The 17,591-nt window shown below is 39.1% G+C and overlaps 1 protein-coding gene across 3 annotated transcripts in view; it reads right to left on the bottom strand.

Moving 5' to 3' along the window:
• TBXAS1 (thromboxane A synthase 1) overlaps positions 1–17,591 on the bottom strand; it is a 252,202-nt gene that overhangs the window by 111,209 nt on the left and 123,402 nt on the right. For all 3 annotated transcript variants that reach the window (XM_018080889.2, XM_008927978.3, XM_018080888.2), the window contains one exon: positions 16,680–16,776. In XM_018080889.2, coding sequence (XP_017936378.2) covers positions 16,680–16,776 — 97 coding nt within the window. The remainder of the gene's footprint in view (positions 1–16,679; positions 16,777–17,591) is intronic.

Here is a 17,591-nt window from a genome sequence, read left to right as displayed (position 1 = left end):
GTAGCTGCTTTCATTCCTCATTTATTTGTCCCTCAAGAAGAGCTAGGCTATAAAACTTTCTCAGTAGTTGCAAAGCACACTTTCAGGATTTTTATCTTCCAAGATTTCATATTTGTGGTTTTTTGTCTGGTTTCAATCAAATTAAAAAAATAAATCCTAATTTATCAAAGCATGTCAAAGCACACTTATATGAAATAGTGTTTATACATTTGCCTCTTACAAATTAATTTGAGCACATCAAGAATTAAATGTTTGTCATAAGATAATTTCAAGAATAATAAAGACCTATTGCACACAGATAAAATTACAGGACTTATCATGAGTTCCCTGGAGCTTATAATTTCAGTAAAACAGCCTTACTTCACAAACAACCTGCAAGCAGACTGTTGCTCACATCGCTCTTATTTCATTTCTTCAAGGAGAGAAGCTAAAATGTTCCTCTGAGTATCAGCAAGTACCTCGTTCAAAATATATTAACAATATCAGCTACTTTTGCATTCTCAAACATATTAGACTTGGAATAGCAAGTAGCGCAGAGTACAAAGCATAAAGCACATCACCATATCTTGTCATCTTAATTAAGAGTTCTAGAACAAGATAAAATTTTAAAACAACCAAAAACCCCACAAACTGGAGCCCACACCCCAGAGCTCACCGATCCCTTTCTCGCCAAACAGGCTTCCTTCAGGCAATGCATCATTTGGGAGGCCTGTTTCACCACTCTGTTGCTTTAGTTTTACTGTGTTGTCACCATGACATGAAACTAAGGGGATGGGTCAGAGCCTGAATCTTCCCCACCTACGTAGCCCAAAAAGCCAGCGCTAGCATTTCAGGCACAGACAGGCTGGAAGCTCAGCAAACGCACACAGCGACAGAGCAGGATTTGGGATTTAGATTCTCTTTCGCCGAGCGCCCTGGGAAGCAGCATGTGCCAGCCATGAGAATGAGACACCTGCAACCTTTCACTGAGGACTAACACCACGACAGCCAAGCATACACAGGAAGGCAATGGGCAACCTGAGTGGAGGTTGCCCTAGTTCTGCCTGCTGGGACTTCCTATGTGAAGAAGAAAAGAGGCTTCACTCTCTAGAAGGACCACACACCAGTGGAATTGCCAGGCTGTACCCATACTCTGCACACACATCACACTTGATTGCATGCACCCAGCAAATTATTAGTATTTGCAAGTTATTTGTATCTGCACTTCCAAGCCCAGCTTTATTGGTGGGTGGAAGCTGTAGCTCTCAATCATCAGTGTTGGCCAGCACAGCACACGCTTCCACAGCACAAGAATTCATTTTGCATCTGTGCAGCTGCTTCTCCCACACCTGAGGTTCATGCTGAATCCTCCCAGGATCCAACAGCCTGAAAAATAAAACTGATCTTGAAACTGAAAAAGTAACCCTTTGTGACATGTCTAAAACCCTACTGATTTTTCATTTAGAATAAATCTTGACCCTAGGACAAACCTAAGTTCTTACAGTCAGAAATTACTGTCACTGCCAAAATACTACCACAAGCACCAAGAAAACTGCTGAAAAAAAGTGAGGACATGGGAGCTGCCCCAGTAGAGGCAGCTGAGGAAGGTAAAACCAAGGCTGTGCCATCCAGCAGCGAGAGCATTTAAAGAACATCTAATCTAACACAGTGAAACACCAACTAAAGAGGCAATATTCCTTTTAAAAACTCAAATCAAATATTAAACAAAACAAAACCAGAGTTACAGCAACTTAAACAAAGCCGTGTGGTTGCAAGAGACTAGAAAAAGTGCAAAATCAATTTCTTTCTCTGGGCTTTCTGAAAGAAAAAAAGGAGAAAAGTTCCAACAAAATATCTGGTTATATATGTTTCTGGAACAAAATAACTTTACCTTATAAATTGAAACTACTTTTTACATTAAAAGCTGTAACTGAAACATATTATTTTAATCAACTTTTTTTTTCTTCTGACTCTTCAAAATCAGCCACAACATGAAACATCTGTCTTCCCCACATCTCTTAATCGAATCTCAGAAATCACTACGGTGATTTTTTTTTTAATTCTTGCTGCTGATGATCTAGTATGCCATCTATTCCTACTGAAATCAATCACAGTTATATTAGGAGGATACTAAGACAGCAAAATAAAGCACTAAGAGGTTTGAAAATCTTAGGCTTATTGCAGTTTTTGTATCCTAAAGCATATGGAAAAGTGGGCCCAAATGGGTCCAATTCTTTAGTTATGTTATTCTATACTACTTTTTTTGCCACAGGATCTCCATTTGATTTTTCAAATATAAGATTTCTAGAGAAATCTTATAATCTGAGAGGTTTTAATATTACACATAAAAAACCCCTTTCATGTGAAATGAATCAGTCACAAACTCAGGATTCTCATCCTTGAGATGTAAAGCTCACATGAAGACTTGTAGAAGTTCTTAGTCATCTGTAGAGTCCTGTCAGCAGGGACAGATAGTAGTAAGTCAGTCCTCTTTAATAATTTTTTGTTGAGTCTGTGTTTACTGAGATTCTTCAGGGGCTTATAAACTTAAGCAGCTTGGTCAGATTTTCAAAGTGGTTTTTATATCCAGCCCTTAACACTAGAGGGAACAAAGCCAAAACCAAAGAAATAGACTGAGTTTATTTTCCTCACAATCGATAAATAACCCTAACTTTTCCCTAGGCATAGTCTCCAAAATAGCAAGACCTTTTTGACTGAAAATGGAAAATATTAATTGAAGCAGTTAAACTATGATAATCTGCTGAAAGGAAAACATTGTAATGGAAGACATGAGCAACTTTAATTATAGATCTCACCATTGCCTCTGTAACAATACAGCTTCTTTGGAACTGATGAAATACCAATATAGTCCTGATGACATTAAAATATGACTGAAGGTCAATGACTGGTTAAACTGGAATGTTTCTGAGCCATTGTTAAGTTATTCAGAATTATTTTAGGAAAGCTGTATAAAAAGTGCAAGAGTGCAGTTTTAGCTTCATCTGAATGCACATACTGAGAATGGAAAAGGAAATTGGGAAATTGTCCTTTGCAATTGCCTCAAAAAGAGAAAAAATAATATCTTGTGTACCTTCAACTTAGAATTTATCCAGCAAAAGACAAGAGTGTGAGATAGTTCTTGTTTTTACTACTTATTTCCCCAAACTCTTTTCTGCAAGAGCAAGCATGAAAGGAAAAGAAGAGAAATGGAATATTATTTCAGTAAAGAATGTAGTTATTTTTGTTTCTATTGCTTAGTACCAGTGAGAGGAGGCTGGTAGGAGTAAATAATTAACAAGAATCAACAATCCTTTACTTTTGCTGCAGAATAGCTGTTGCCTGATCCCAGTATATAAGCTGCTGTGTATGTGTCTGTTGGGCCAAACGGAGCCTTCTCGAGCCATCCCCAAGCCTTCAGAAACAGAAGAATCAACATGAAAATGAGCAGTGGCCAGGTGTGCTCAAAGCAGGGAGCACTCATTATACTGGAGAGCTGCGAGTGAGCCATGCAGTGTAAAAACTTGAATTTTACACCCCTCATCCTCTTCGCTTTCCCTTTTAATTTGGTGAATGTAACACTGAAAATACATCAGCAGGGCTGGCAAGTGTCCTGCAACTTTCCTTGGTCATGGTCAGTAGCTCTGCATGTACAGAGTAGCACTTCCACAGCACCTGCAAAACACACAGCAGCATCTTCCCTTCCCTAGGCTCAGTTGAGCCAACTATTTGCTATCAATTATTTACAACAAATGGTGCCAAGATATGTGGTTGCTATATAAACAAAGAATTCTCACCAGAGACTAAAATAATACCTGCAGACTCATTCTTCACTTACGATCCACAAGATTTATGGCTGTAACACGTAGTCAGTGGTAAGGAGCACACGGTCTCTAAACGTCTTCTCCCATGGAGGTTTCATTCTCACAGAACAAATGTTATACAGTGTAGGTCACAAGCAAAAAAAACCAGGATGGCAACAATTTTTTGCTTAGAACAGATTTACTGGAGTTAATCACTGGGTAGAAGAGAACTTTCCATGCTTTGGTCAGAGAACCACTACAAACCAGCTGCATCAATTTAAGATGCTACGACCCCACCAGCTGTTCACCGCCCTCCATCTATTGGAGATAACCACCATTGAAATGGGGCTGGTGGAGCACCCTTGTGAGCACTCATCATCTGCTTCAGTGCCAAGTCAGCCTGCATAATTTTGAAAAAGTCCACACTGACACATAAACTAAGATGAATTTTCTTCTGAGCTGAACCAGATGAGGAATGCTCACATGATCCCTTTTGTAGGTCTTGCTGTGGGAATGGTAAGTTCAGCTAAGACATCTTAACAAAAGGCTGTTAGCATTGTGCTAGATAAGAATATTATCATTATATCATAAAAAAAAAAAGGAAAGGAAGAAACCTTTCATACTTTTAAGTTCAAATATAAACATAAAGGCAGGTAAATGGATTAAGCTATCTAGATGAATGTCTAAAAAGAAAATTATTTCCACTATTTTGAAGATGACAATACTACCTTTAAAAGACTTAAAATGAAGAGCAGAGGCTTGCAAGGATTATTATAATAATGCCCACGTGTATCACATTAACTCTCACTGAAGAGGAATGAACTTCACTTGCACACAGACAGGTCTCCAAATAGAACTCCTATCACATTCAAAACAAAAAGCTTATCCATGGAAAAAAAAAAATCACCTGCTGGCACAACAGTTAATAGAAAGAATTCAAAACGGGGTGGAGTAGGAATAGATTTGGAGCCAATGGAACCAATGGGAGAAATGATGCCCAGATGCAATCTCCGGCACTGGAATTCACCACAGCACTGGTTGCTGGAGGCTGGGCAGATAAACCAGAAGGAAGATTACTGTCACTGTCTGTCCTGCTGTTATGATAGTCTTTTGAACTCTACTGCTGGCCACTTCTGGAAGAAGACACTCAACCAGGCTACACAGATCTTCACAATGATACATGACAACCATTCAAATATCATATATTGCCATGTCACATCCACTCCAGTGCTGAACTTCCCGGCTTTTAGGTAGATACACATAAATCACTTCTCTGTGCTGTAAAACATCACTTGCATAGACCTGAGACGGTTTGTCTATCATCAGATGCTTCAAAAGGATTTTTTGTACAGGAGAAGTTGAGTTACCTCCAAATGTGGTTAAAGACATGGAAGCAAAGCGAAGTGCTGGGTCTGAACTCTGATTGCTCAAGCATGTAAAAAAGGCCAACTTGAATGTTGTGATCTGAGCCTATGTCAATTCTGGAACAAGTGACAAACTAATTACTCTTCTAAACAAAAGCAGACTGGGAGAGGCAGGAATCAAAGGACATGACACTCTACTGTATGTCAAGAATAGAGAAAAGTGAGAAAATTGTAAACAAAACAACCAATCTGCTACTGTCAAATAACAGTTTCAGAAGTCAGAAATGAGGGACTGTTAAAAACCTGGGCTATTAGACTGAATAAGCTTCTATTTTTTCTAATATTCTCACAGCATACATCGAAAGAAGTAGGATAAGTTGAATCTCCCTCTAAAAAAACCCCAAATCAACAGAAATCAAAGGTCAGGACCAGCAAAGGCCAGCACAAACTGCATCTCTACTCCACCTACTCACAACACAGTCAACTAAGGACAGGATTAGATAAGGAAGCAATACTGTATTTAAACAGGAAGAAATATTCATCAGACTTAAGATTTCACATATTTTATCTAGCAGTAAAACATGTTCTTTAAATAAGGAACAGAGCTCTAGAAATAGATAGTCCTTTCCTGCCTGTAAGTGTTGTTTGTCTTCAGCATTATTATTCAGTATTAAAAAAAAAAAGTGCTGCAAACCCAGTAAATAAATAGCCAATGTAAGTTTGATGAAAGATTGGCTCAGAAGACTGCTTTTGGCCTGAATAGAAAGATATGCTTTCATCCTGTTTTGACTATACTCATACGTTTACCTAACATAATTGGATGTAGTTAATATTGCAGGAGCCTTCAAGCAGCGCACATTTCCCTCATTAGTGGGTTTAAAGCCTTAATGATATCTCCTGTGCTGCAGAAAAGCCCAATGTAGGCTTTAAAAATGATTGGCAAGTTTCAACGAGAGAAAAACTGGGGGAAGGGAAGGCAAAACCCAATAAAACTCTGATCTTGTTTTCTTCAGTTGTTTAGAAAAGGAAATTTTGCAAATGATAGAATGAAGAAAAAAGAGGTGAGGATAAACATATCAAAATAGATAATTTCAAAAGTTGATCTTATAGTACTTTAAAGAAACGTGAAAGAAACAGAGAGTGGGTAGAAAGAGTGAGTGACCCTTCACATACCTGGAACACATTAAGACACATACATACTTAGTCTTACACAAAATTCTGATGACATAAACAAGTGCATATGCACAGCATATTGTCAAATCAGCATCTTCCTACACCTGCAGCAAAACCACCTATTTGTAGTTTCATTATGCAGTATTCACCCCCCCACACTTTAAGTCTCAATAGAGTTGGCAGGGAAGCCTCGCATTTAAGAAACAGAATGTCACAATATACCACTAACTAAGTACATGCAAAGGGGTTTGGGGTTTTGTTGTTTGTTTGTTTTGTTGGTTTCTTATTGACTAATTTTGACCATTTTCCAGGAACAGAAATTTCACAGGCTGATTTAGTTTCAAAAGAAGCGTAATTATGTACAGCTGTATTCAGTATTTCTTAACTGCCTTGAACAAGCAGTGAAAGGGAGATTTGCACACATTATCAGCCACTATCATTAGTGCTGTAAGTACGTAATCCATCTGGTGTTCTGGTGTCTACCTAGGAGCAGGTATTGAACCAATGATGACTGCAGTATAATAGCACAGAGAAAGAGTGCTAAAAATGAACAAAACAACACAGCAACCCATTTCTCGATACAAGACTGTCCTTGTGTTTGTGTTCTCCCATGGTTCCACAAACCATCTTTATATGTACAGGCATGGAGAGTGGAGAATTGAAAATGTAAATTTCCTCAACATGCAGTTTTTCAGTCTTCACAGGGGAAGAGGTAGCAGGATACCATGGTGATGGCAGCACTGCAGTCCATTAATAAACCAGAGAAAGACTCAGGGATAGATTCAAATACTTAGACCCATGCTGAAAAATAACTCATTTTATAATAACTCCTAGAAAAAATAAGAGGACTGTATATCTCAGCATCAGCTGTGGTCTCAACCTGCTGATTCATCATTTCTTGATGGGGGACAAGGAAAGAGGAAACTTGTTTTCAAGTCTTCTAGTCTCCTTACAGTCAATTGCATTGCTTTTATATTGCCAAGGTTTATGGCCCATAGCCTCTGAAAACAGACAACCCATGTCTAGGAAAGAGAAAAAGTGGAAGGTTTTTATTTTGTATTCCATCTGTGTGTAACCCATCTGTTTCCACCACTACTGCTAACCCTTCATACAGAAGGTAGCAGCCAGTTTTATTTGCAATTTTACCAGGAAGTGTGACAAATATTAGTGTTTACTTACTCAATTAGAGATCCATAAATCTCAAGCAAACAAATTCACATGACCTACCTGGACAACAATATAGTAGCCAGTTAAAATAGCAGCCTCAATAGAAGTGCAGCTTTCTCAAAAACCCAGCGATAGCCTTGCCACCACTGCTGGGGATATGCTGAGAGCTTCCTCCCATCACAACAACAAAGGAAACCTTCCAGGAAACCTTCCTCAAATTGCAAACTACCTAAGTTGTTGCTCAGAGGAAATGCATTGTCAGCTAGAGGGTCTCTCCAAGTCAGTCAACAGGACCATCCTCAAGCTAATTGGACTTTACTAGAGTCAGTAGTAAAGACTGATTGCTTGTAAGTTGTTCTGTGGCATTCCAACCTATTTTTATTTATATCTTCCTAAATTTTTAGAAGTCTTTATCAAATACTTAAATGAGTGAGAATCAAAGAATCACAGTGAGTTAGGAGGGACCCACAAGGATCATTGATTCCAACCCTCAGCCTTGCACAGAACCATCCCCAAGAGTTACACCATGTGCCTGAGAGCATTGTCCAAATAAATGCTTCTTGAATTCTGTCAGGCTTGGTGCTGTGACCACTGCCCTGGGGAGCCTGTTCCTGTGCCCAACCACCTTCTGGGGAAGAACCTTTTTCTAATATCCAACTAAGCCTCCTCTGACACAACTTCAGGCCATTCCCTCGGGTCCTGTCACTGGTCACCACAGAGAAGAGATCAGTGCCTGCCCCTCCTCTTCCCCTCCTGAGGAAATTGTAGACTGCAATGAGGTTTCACCATCTTTTCCATGAGAGGCACAGTGAAAAACAGTCTCCTATTTAAGGGAATAGCCTAATTCTGGACAGCCTATGAATAAACATGTATATACACAGTCATGGCCCCCAGAATTAAATGAGAAGTAAGAATGTGAACAGAAGTAAGTAAATGCTACCGTATTATTATGTATAGTGGTGTCATGGTTTAGGAATGGTACTCCCCAACCCAGTGCCCCCACCGAGACTCTGCAAACCACACTGCCACTCTCTCGTTTTGCCACTTTCCCTCCCCTCCTCCCTGCAGCAGGATGACAAGAACTGGAGGCAAAAAAAGCAAAGATCATGGGTTAAAATAAGAGCAATTTACTGGAAACAGCAATGAGATGAGAAAATGAACAATAACAACAACACTGCTGACAGAGGGAACAAGAAAAGAAATGATTCACATGGAAACCCCCTGACAATAGACAATACTGTATGGCTCCCCAGAAAAGCATCCCTTTCCCCTGTCCCCAGTAATGCCATGGGATGGTACAGAATAACCTCTGGGTCCTGGCAATGCCCCTTCCTGGCTATCACAAAAAATTCAGCCTGTCCTGGCTGGGATCAGGACAAGTGGTCAGCAGAAGCAAATGCCAGGTGTTCCAAGGTAAGCACAGGTGAGCTTTCCCATTTTGCAGGACAGAGATTTCACTTGGTTTCCTATTCTTAATTAGAATCACAAATAAAAATTACAAGCTTGAGAGATGATAATCCTCAAATACAATCAATTGTATTTTTACAATACAATTTTAGCTTTTCTACTTTAGCGTTTTTTTAAAATACTTCAAAATAGAAACTTACTTAAAAAGAAAAAAAGGAGCTTTTCATTAAAACTTTTTAATCTACATTTCTGAAGCTTCTTTTAAGAACAAACAAAAAAAGCCTCCCACCACAACTACTTGAATTAACAGATAAACCAAATCCCAATCCATTGCCATCAGTCCTAAAGCACTAACATTCGCTAATGATACTGTTCGGCTAGAAATTCCCAATATAGCCTTTTACATTTATTAAGGTGACAAAGCACTTCCTAAATGCTTTGCCCTTGTGAACACAGGAATTCTGTAGCAAAGCCAAAAACTGAGCTCAGAGCTCCTAAATCCCGACCTAGAGCCCTAATCGCAAAACCAGACTTCATCTCACCGGGATTCAGAGGATCAGGTGGTTCACAGAATACAGTCTACTAATACATCAGTTCTTTCTTTAAGGGTAACTGAAGCCAAAGTCTGATTAATTTTACAGTCAATAGCAGTGATCATTTGAGAACATTAGTTTTCTGCTATTAGCTTCAGCATATGGGGAATAAGGGGCGATTTGTTGTGCATGCATAAAAAGACTTACATAGTGTGAAAGAAATGACCCCCTCAAAATTTATTATTTTAATTTTCAAGTTTCTATTGCAAGCATATGCACTGCTACTTTAAAACATTTAAACCAAACTGAATTTAATTGCTCAGAAAAATTAACGCGCAAGCTCTGAAAGCAAAAAGAGGAAAGAAAAAAGAAATCCAGAACTAAAAGCTATTTTACCAGGTATAGAAGGCAGCAAAATAGTTACATATATATTGACACGGATAGAAAAGTATTCTAGTATGTCTAGAAGACAGCCATGGAAACACATATGGGAAAGCAAGCAGATACATCATTATGGTGGTTGAGCCTCAGTGCTCCTGAACCATCAGGTCAAAACAAGGATAAGAGCCCTTTCTCAGCTTCCTGGCAGGAACTGGCACTGGAAAATCACTCAGGCATCTGGGCTTACATGGCTGTACAACAGCACCCACAAATACACAGTCAAACAAATTAATATTAAACAGATAAGTGCTATACAGTCAAATGCATTTCCTGCTAACATAATTCCTTTTCTGTAATGATGCTGTACCAGCCAAGATTTCAAACCAGCTATGATCTAGAAGCTGTAGAAAACTGCTAGGCAAAAAATTCTCTGCTTGGACACCTTTTCACTTATCCTCGTAAGGCACAGAATGATTTTTGGAAGCGCCAAATATTCTTAGGTAATGAGACCAAGGCTTGTTGTACATGTGGTAGGACTGATGTTTGGGTTTGTCCTAAAAGTCAGAGAGGGAGGGAAGAACATCACAGCTCTGTATCACAAACAACCAGATGTTCAAGGTATGGCCTGCCATCAGGCGTGACAGCTTTACTGCATCAGGAACCGAAATGTCACCATGGCATGTACAAAGAGGCACATTTTGTGAAGTTTCCATAATAAGATATGGTACAGCTGATGTCTACAACACTTTAGTGAGGATTAGAGATTCAGCCTCTCCTCAAATCACAGAGACCCCAAATCAGCATGTGTTCATCTGTATGCATCCATAAATATATACAGGTATGTACACATGCCCACGTGCAGGTGTGGGCAACTAATATTGGGACACGGTGGCTCCAGAGGTGTTATGCTGGCCATCTTTCATGTCCTGTGTGAACCAAACAAAAACTAAGATGAAACAAAATGAAGAAATGGAAAAATGAAAAAACATATCTAAACAGACTGAGGCAGCAAACAAATTTAAAGCACATTCCTCATTCCTTCTCTTAGCAGCCACAAAACCCAGCAACTTTTCAAAACTAAGTATCACAATCAAACTATTTGCATGCACCGGAACATCACTTGTCTACCAAACTACCCCACTGAACAGTCATTTTAAAGGGTGGGAAAATGAAGACCTTCTTATATATATTTACCATTTTTTTCCCATTTGTTTGAATCATTTTCCAAGTATTGGCTTACCCACTGTCATACTGCGTGTCACTGGTGCTCCAAACCACCACACGAAGGTAAGCTTACAGCAAAGCTCATGCATCATCTGTTTACAAAGTGAGTTCATCGGACTCTACAGCAACAATTTCTAAATAAACTAAGAAATTCACATGAAAGGATGACGACATTGACATAGCCGGAAATAATGCTAGGAAGTTTGATTTGAAGAAAAGAAACATTTCTAAACCAAACAACCAAGGGTACTGGGTCAAGTCAGCATGTATATGTGTCTTTTGGGAAGAGTACACAACTTTTCATTCCTTAACTATTTTTACATTACATGTCTCCAAATGAGTATGTTAGTGGGTTCATTTTTCAAAACAAAAACTGTATTTGTGAGAGAGATACTGAAGAAACTCCCCAGCCCATAAACTGTATCAGACTCTGGGTTTGGATACATAACTGCATTATCACTGTTTACTGAAAGACAGCACAGTGGGACAGATGCCTGTTCTTTAAAAATCAAGTAAGATCTTGCACAAGACACGCAAGTGACCTTTCACTTGCAGAAGGCCAAGAGCACAGACACACACAAGTCAGTTCCTGAGGTACCACACAGAGTTGTTTGAAGCCACTTGTGCATCCCAGTCCTGCTCCGGAGACACATAATCACTGTCAGCCAGTGTAGAGTCATCTAAAGCTAATAGAAGTACGTTGATTTATGCTGACTGAGGACCTGACCCGAAATCCACCGAATTATGGGTTGGCTGAGTTTGAAAGGGACCTCTGGAGGGCCTCTTGTATCAAATTTGGATAGATCTTTTGATACAGTAATATGAAGACACTTTTTCTTCCCCCCTAGCACAAGACCAGAAAGAATAGCTAATTCAGGGATATGATGGCCATCATGGACCACAACTGAACAGGATGCAAAAAACAGGATCCTTCTTACTTTGTGGTTGCATTTTATTTGTTTAATAGCATAGGTAAGCCTGAGGCTTTACAGATCTACCAAAATAAAGATGAAGCCAACAGCTTAGTGTAACAGACAAATTCTACATGTGAAAAAAGTAATCAGATCTCATGTGGATGAACTAGAAGAAAAGGATAGACAAGCAAAAAGAAAAGAAGCTCGAGCAACTTGCTTTTCCTTCAAGAGGGATACAAGGAATTTGAACTGCTGTGTTTTATCAACATTCATGCTACTTTTTTGTTCTTTTACCACTTCATTATTGTTTGCTGTTAATCCATTATTACTTTTTCCACTGTAGCAACAAAGCTCCTGATGAGAAAACAGTGATGTTTTCTCACAGCTATTGTAATGGGTGTAGATTTTTGAATTTAAAAATGTCATCCTCCTCCAACTGGTATGCATATAGATTTAAGGATTTGGTCTGAATCAACTACTAGTTTCCACTTGTGATAGCCACATGAATCCTGACAGAACACTGACTCCAGCAGCCTGGCAAATCTTGACTAGGCAGTACTTACCTTTGCCTTAGGGCTCACTGATCCACATTTTTAGCAAATATTTTGACATACAACTTCTGAATTACTTGAATTATGTATCAGGTAATGTTTCTCTTCACGTTGTTCCACCTTAACATTCTGCTCCTACATTTTTAAAAGTGCATTTACATGATTCTCAAGTACTTATTGAAAACCAAATTTACAATGCAGAAACTAAGAACAATCTGAAAACAGATTATGTATTGTTATCCCACCTGGCAGAATGCAACAAACATCATAATCCTATCTCACTTGCAACACAGTAATGCAGTTAAAAATGGTTCTAGTGCTCTTAAAAGGAAACTTCCATTCACGAGACAACACAGTTGCGAGAAAAAGGTATCATGTACTGCAGCAGAGCCCTCCTAAAACACTGGCTGAGGTTTCCATGGTTAACCTAAATTAAAATTAATTCCATATTTTTTGGCAGAATGTCTATAAACTAATTTTCATATTTTCTTCTTCAATTATAATTAAAAATGTAGGGAAAAGGCTTCATATGTCTCAAGTATGAAGGTATATTACAGTAGACGTTTTTGGTTTTAAATTGCTACAATGCTTACTTTAATTGAGGCAAAATTAAGTGGGAAAGTAGAATGTCATGACTGCCTTCTGTGATTATATAGTTAATACATATACCCCATGCCTACAGGGCAATAACAACTTGCATGCTAGATTTGGCTGCATGTTCTAAAAGGATGTGAACCTTAATAAAGATTTGATCTGCAGTCACCATGCATTTCTGTTGGAAGAATTATTAATCAGCAATTCAGAAACAAGAGAAGATAGCAAGGGAAGGTAGAAGACTTTTTACAGCAACATTTGAAAGATATTAATAGTAAAGACGTGAAATGTATAATATCAAAGAGAAACATAATTAAATAAAATGAAGAGTAGTTTGGCTTGCGTTCACATGCAAGATCTACTTTGTCTATATAATCAGTGAGCAGACAGATTCAATGTGAGAGAAGTGCACGAATGGTCCAGATCTCTGGATGTGAAGACAGGACAAGAGATGCATCCAAAAGAATCCTCTCAGCAGATTAAAACCACTCTGATTCCATAAAGGCCTTCTGATGACTTCCCAGCAAGTAGTCCATAAATGCACAATCCCAGATTAAGGTCATCCTTCTTACAAGCACTCAAAGGCATGACATCACATTACAGACAGCTTTAATAAAAGCTGTTAGAGTTCACTGAATCATCATCTTACTGGCTTCTGTCTATCAAGTACATCCACTGTTTGCAACCCTTCACAATAATCATCTCTAAATTGAATACATACATATTTTACAATTAATTGAAAAAGCAAGAAAATAAACATGAAATATAAACTTTTTCTACACTTAGTTTCTAGAATTAGGAGCACATCCTGAAACTCAGTGACACTTGTTAACATACAATTGCTACAACTGCTACAGGATATGGTGAGTAATCTCCTTTGCAGCATTCTGGGTTAGATAACTCTCACCTCTGGTGGATGAAGTACACATCTTGATTTTGGAAATGCATATGGAGAGGTGGGGAAGTAAAATGCATGTGTGTTTTCCTAAGGCCTGTTCAAACACCACAGTCTCACCCGCTTTCCCATCCTTCTCACCCTAAGAGACTGACGCTCTTAAGCTAAAAAAAGGCTTTGGGTTGAAATAATAAGCACGTGCCATGTCTGGACTGAAATATATTAGTCTAGGTTTGTGAATAGCACTGACTCCAAAGTAAATTCTATAACCACTTATCAGTAAAAAATTGGGAAAGGAACTGATAAAATAATGTAGTGGGATCTATTTTGTGTTTCAAATTCTCCACTAGCAAATAGAAACCCTCCCTTAAAGTAGAGGAGCTTGCTTTGACTAATTTTAAAATATACAAACAGAAGCAACCCTATTAAAAGTCTTAAAACTACATTTATTCAGACAATGTGAGAAGAAAGAATTCTATTACTTGGAAAGCACTTTTCTCACCTCACCTTTCAACCATTATTTGCATACAACCCAAATCACCTCTGAATAAATTCCACTGGCCTTCCTTACATACCATCATTATCTATTTTCACGTGGAATAGTTAGTGTACTAACTATTAGGATAGCCTAACACTTCACAGAGACAGCTGATTGCAAATTAAAGAGGAGACACAGCTTCCACTGTGAAAACTCCAGAGGGGAAAAAGATCCACAAGTTAAACGTGGAAGGACTCAGAAACGGAGGGCTGCTTATCCTCAGTAAGTGAAAAGCAATGGCTAGAAGAAGGGGGGAACAAAGTGGAAAGGGAGAAACAACAATGAGCAAAGACTGTATGTGAGACGACCATAGAACAAGCACATAGAAGCATATAAGATGAAGCAAGTTCATTTGAATTAGACTCCTGGGCGTTAAGCAAGCCAGAAATAGCAACACTGCATAGGTGAGAAACTGTTAATTTTTCTAAAGGGTGGGCTAGGAGTTAAATTTTCTCATCTGTCATAGGCTTTCTGGTTAGTGGCAGGGATGTCACTCAGTCTGTGTCTCAGTCCCTCATCGATAAAGCTGGATGTTGTACAGAAAAGCCACAAATGATTCAGGGGACTGTCACTTGATGAGGGCAAGATATGAACCTACGGAGACAGCTATACCTCACAGATCCCTGCTGAAGAAAACAAAAAGAGGAAGGGGAGAGAGAGGGAGGGAGGGGGGGAGAGAGAAAGAGAGAGGGAAAAAGACTGGCTACGGTGACATGACCTAACTACCTGAATGTTAGAGAGGAACACAAATGCCCATGACAGATGGACATACAGCCTCAAGAAAGATAAACGTCTGAGCACAAAAAGCCTGAAGAAGAAAGAAAATTTTCACCAACTGAGAAGGGTGACGATACAGACACAGGTATATTCAAATTATAAGGCTGACTATACTTAAAAGCAGAACAAATCTCTGAGATTGCTCTCAAAGGAATGCTCTCCAATTTCAGGGAGATGTTATTTGGTTACTAGCTACTGCTAGGAATAGTGAATACAGTCTACTAGTATCAAATATCCATGAGAAAAGCATGAGAAAGTTATGGACAGGAAGAAATAGGACTTCTGGTTGCAGTGGAGGAAAGGAAGGGTTGGGAAACTTCTTTAAATATAGAGAAAATGGGGAAAAGACCCTTGTCACACACAGCTTCAGCCTAAGAAGCCTAAGAATAGATTCTTACATTCAGGTGTGACTCGTGGGCAGAACGGAGGGTAACTGGTACAAGTAGTTATTAAATAAGATAGACATAGCCACAAGAAGAATCTCATGTACCAAAAGAAGCAAGCAAAGGAGACAAGCAGTCTGCAGACTATCTAGTTGCAGAGAGGATCAGAGGGGCAGAGGAGACACACAGCCGATCAGAGATGAAATTTGCCCTGAGGGCACAAACAACTCTCCTGAATACACGTGAGTTTATTTGAGCAGGTTTGAGCATATAAGGGGGTCAGAAGGAAACAGGGGAATGGCACTGAGGCAGCAAGCGTTCACAGTGACAGTATTTCTTCATAATATGCTGAGCAACTCCTGGAAATCTTTACTATCCCCTCTGGCCATTACCCCCCATTATTTGTTCTAACCAGTGCTTGAAGAGCTTTTCAATATCTAAGTCTGTAACCAACAGCATAAGTTCTTGCTAAGTCCAACTTCCGTCTTTGCTATTTATTATTGTCAGACTGGTAAGTATGACTAAGCAATATACAATAGCTGCGAGAGGCATGTCCTTGTCCCAGGCAGACTTCTCCTGCCCTATAAAGTCTAAAAGCACAAAAAGATCATGAGTAGGAGAAAGCAAATAGTACCATCTCCATGTTAGAGATTGAGAACTGAGGAAAAGAGCTAGGAAGTGAATTTCCCAGGATTTCACAGGAAGTCAGTGGCAAAACTGGATATTGAAACCCTCTCTCTTCAATACCCATCTGGTGCTTCAGCAAAGGGGCAGTGCATCTCTTCTAAGGACATTCCCTTTTGTCCTCAGAGTGTTCTGGTAACAAGAGTCTTAGACTGAATGTATATATTGAGTGTATACAGCTTAAGGTCTTGTTGTACACCACGTTGTACATTTTCCTCTCTGTGTTTCCAACTTTCTTGTAGCTACTTTTGGTCTGAGTTCAAATTAGCAGTGCTACCACCTCCATCCACAAAGTCAACTTCTTTATGTACTTACAGTTCTGTTGGTGAAGTTACTGAAGTCTGTCACTAAGATTTGCTTGATCATGTCTGGTGAGGAGACCACCACAAACATCTGGCGACCAATGTAATACCTACAAAGGAAAAAGAGAGTCATTTTAGCAGATAGTGACAACAGAGAACTATCTCCTTCTGTAAAATACCTCTTTTTGCTTGAAAATACTTGCCATGAACAAATATCACGGTAAACATATTCCCTTTGGTAAAGCAGTATCTTTTCCCAGTCCTCTCAACTATTAAATTAAGATGCGTGGTCCTGGAATTTGAAGGAAACAGCTTAAAATCTTTTACTGATTGATCAAAACTCAGCCAATATTTTAATGTAAAGGTTTGTATGCTCTATGCTCACTCTGAATGCAGTACAAAGCGATGTAGTATCACTAAACCAAACTACGGAGGAGCAAAACATTAGAAACCAACAACCCAAATAAGCATTGAAGACCTACAAAATAGATTTTCCTGCAGTTAGCCACATGATGGCAAAGCCCTGTCTACAATGAGCCTTTCCAGAAGTCCCCCCACCATGACTGCAATAAAGGCACACTTCCACAGCTTCTACTAGCACTGGAACTGAGTGCATCTCAGACTCCAGGACATAACCATGGACATAACAATCTAACAGATACCATCTGAACTTTACATTATACCAATAAGGAGGGGAAAAAAAAAAGAAGAAAAGAAAAGGAAAAAAAAAAGGTTCACGAAGTGTCTAAGGGAATTAATAAAGGTTTAGAAGAACAATAAGTGACAGGGGTGTCTCTGCCTGCACACCTTCTATCTCCCTGCTCCCAGTTTAATCTGATCTTGTGGAGCCATGGTATGTCCTTGCATGTCTTCACACCATCGTGGAAGCTGCAGAGGTACTGGTCCAACCCAACACCACAACTCC

Source organism: Manacus vitellinus, unplaced genomic scaffold (assembly GCF_001715985.3).
Source record: "Manacus vitellinus isolate BGI_N305 unplaced genomic scaffold, ASM171598v3 scaffold_5_pilon, whole genome shotgun sequence".
Classification (NCBI taxonomy): Eukaryota; Metazoa; Chordata; class Aves; order Passeriformes; family Pipridae; genus Manacus; species Manacus vitellinus.
The sequence above is the reverse complement of the archived record's forward strand: the minus strand, read 5'-3'. Positions and strand labels throughout refer to the sequence as shown.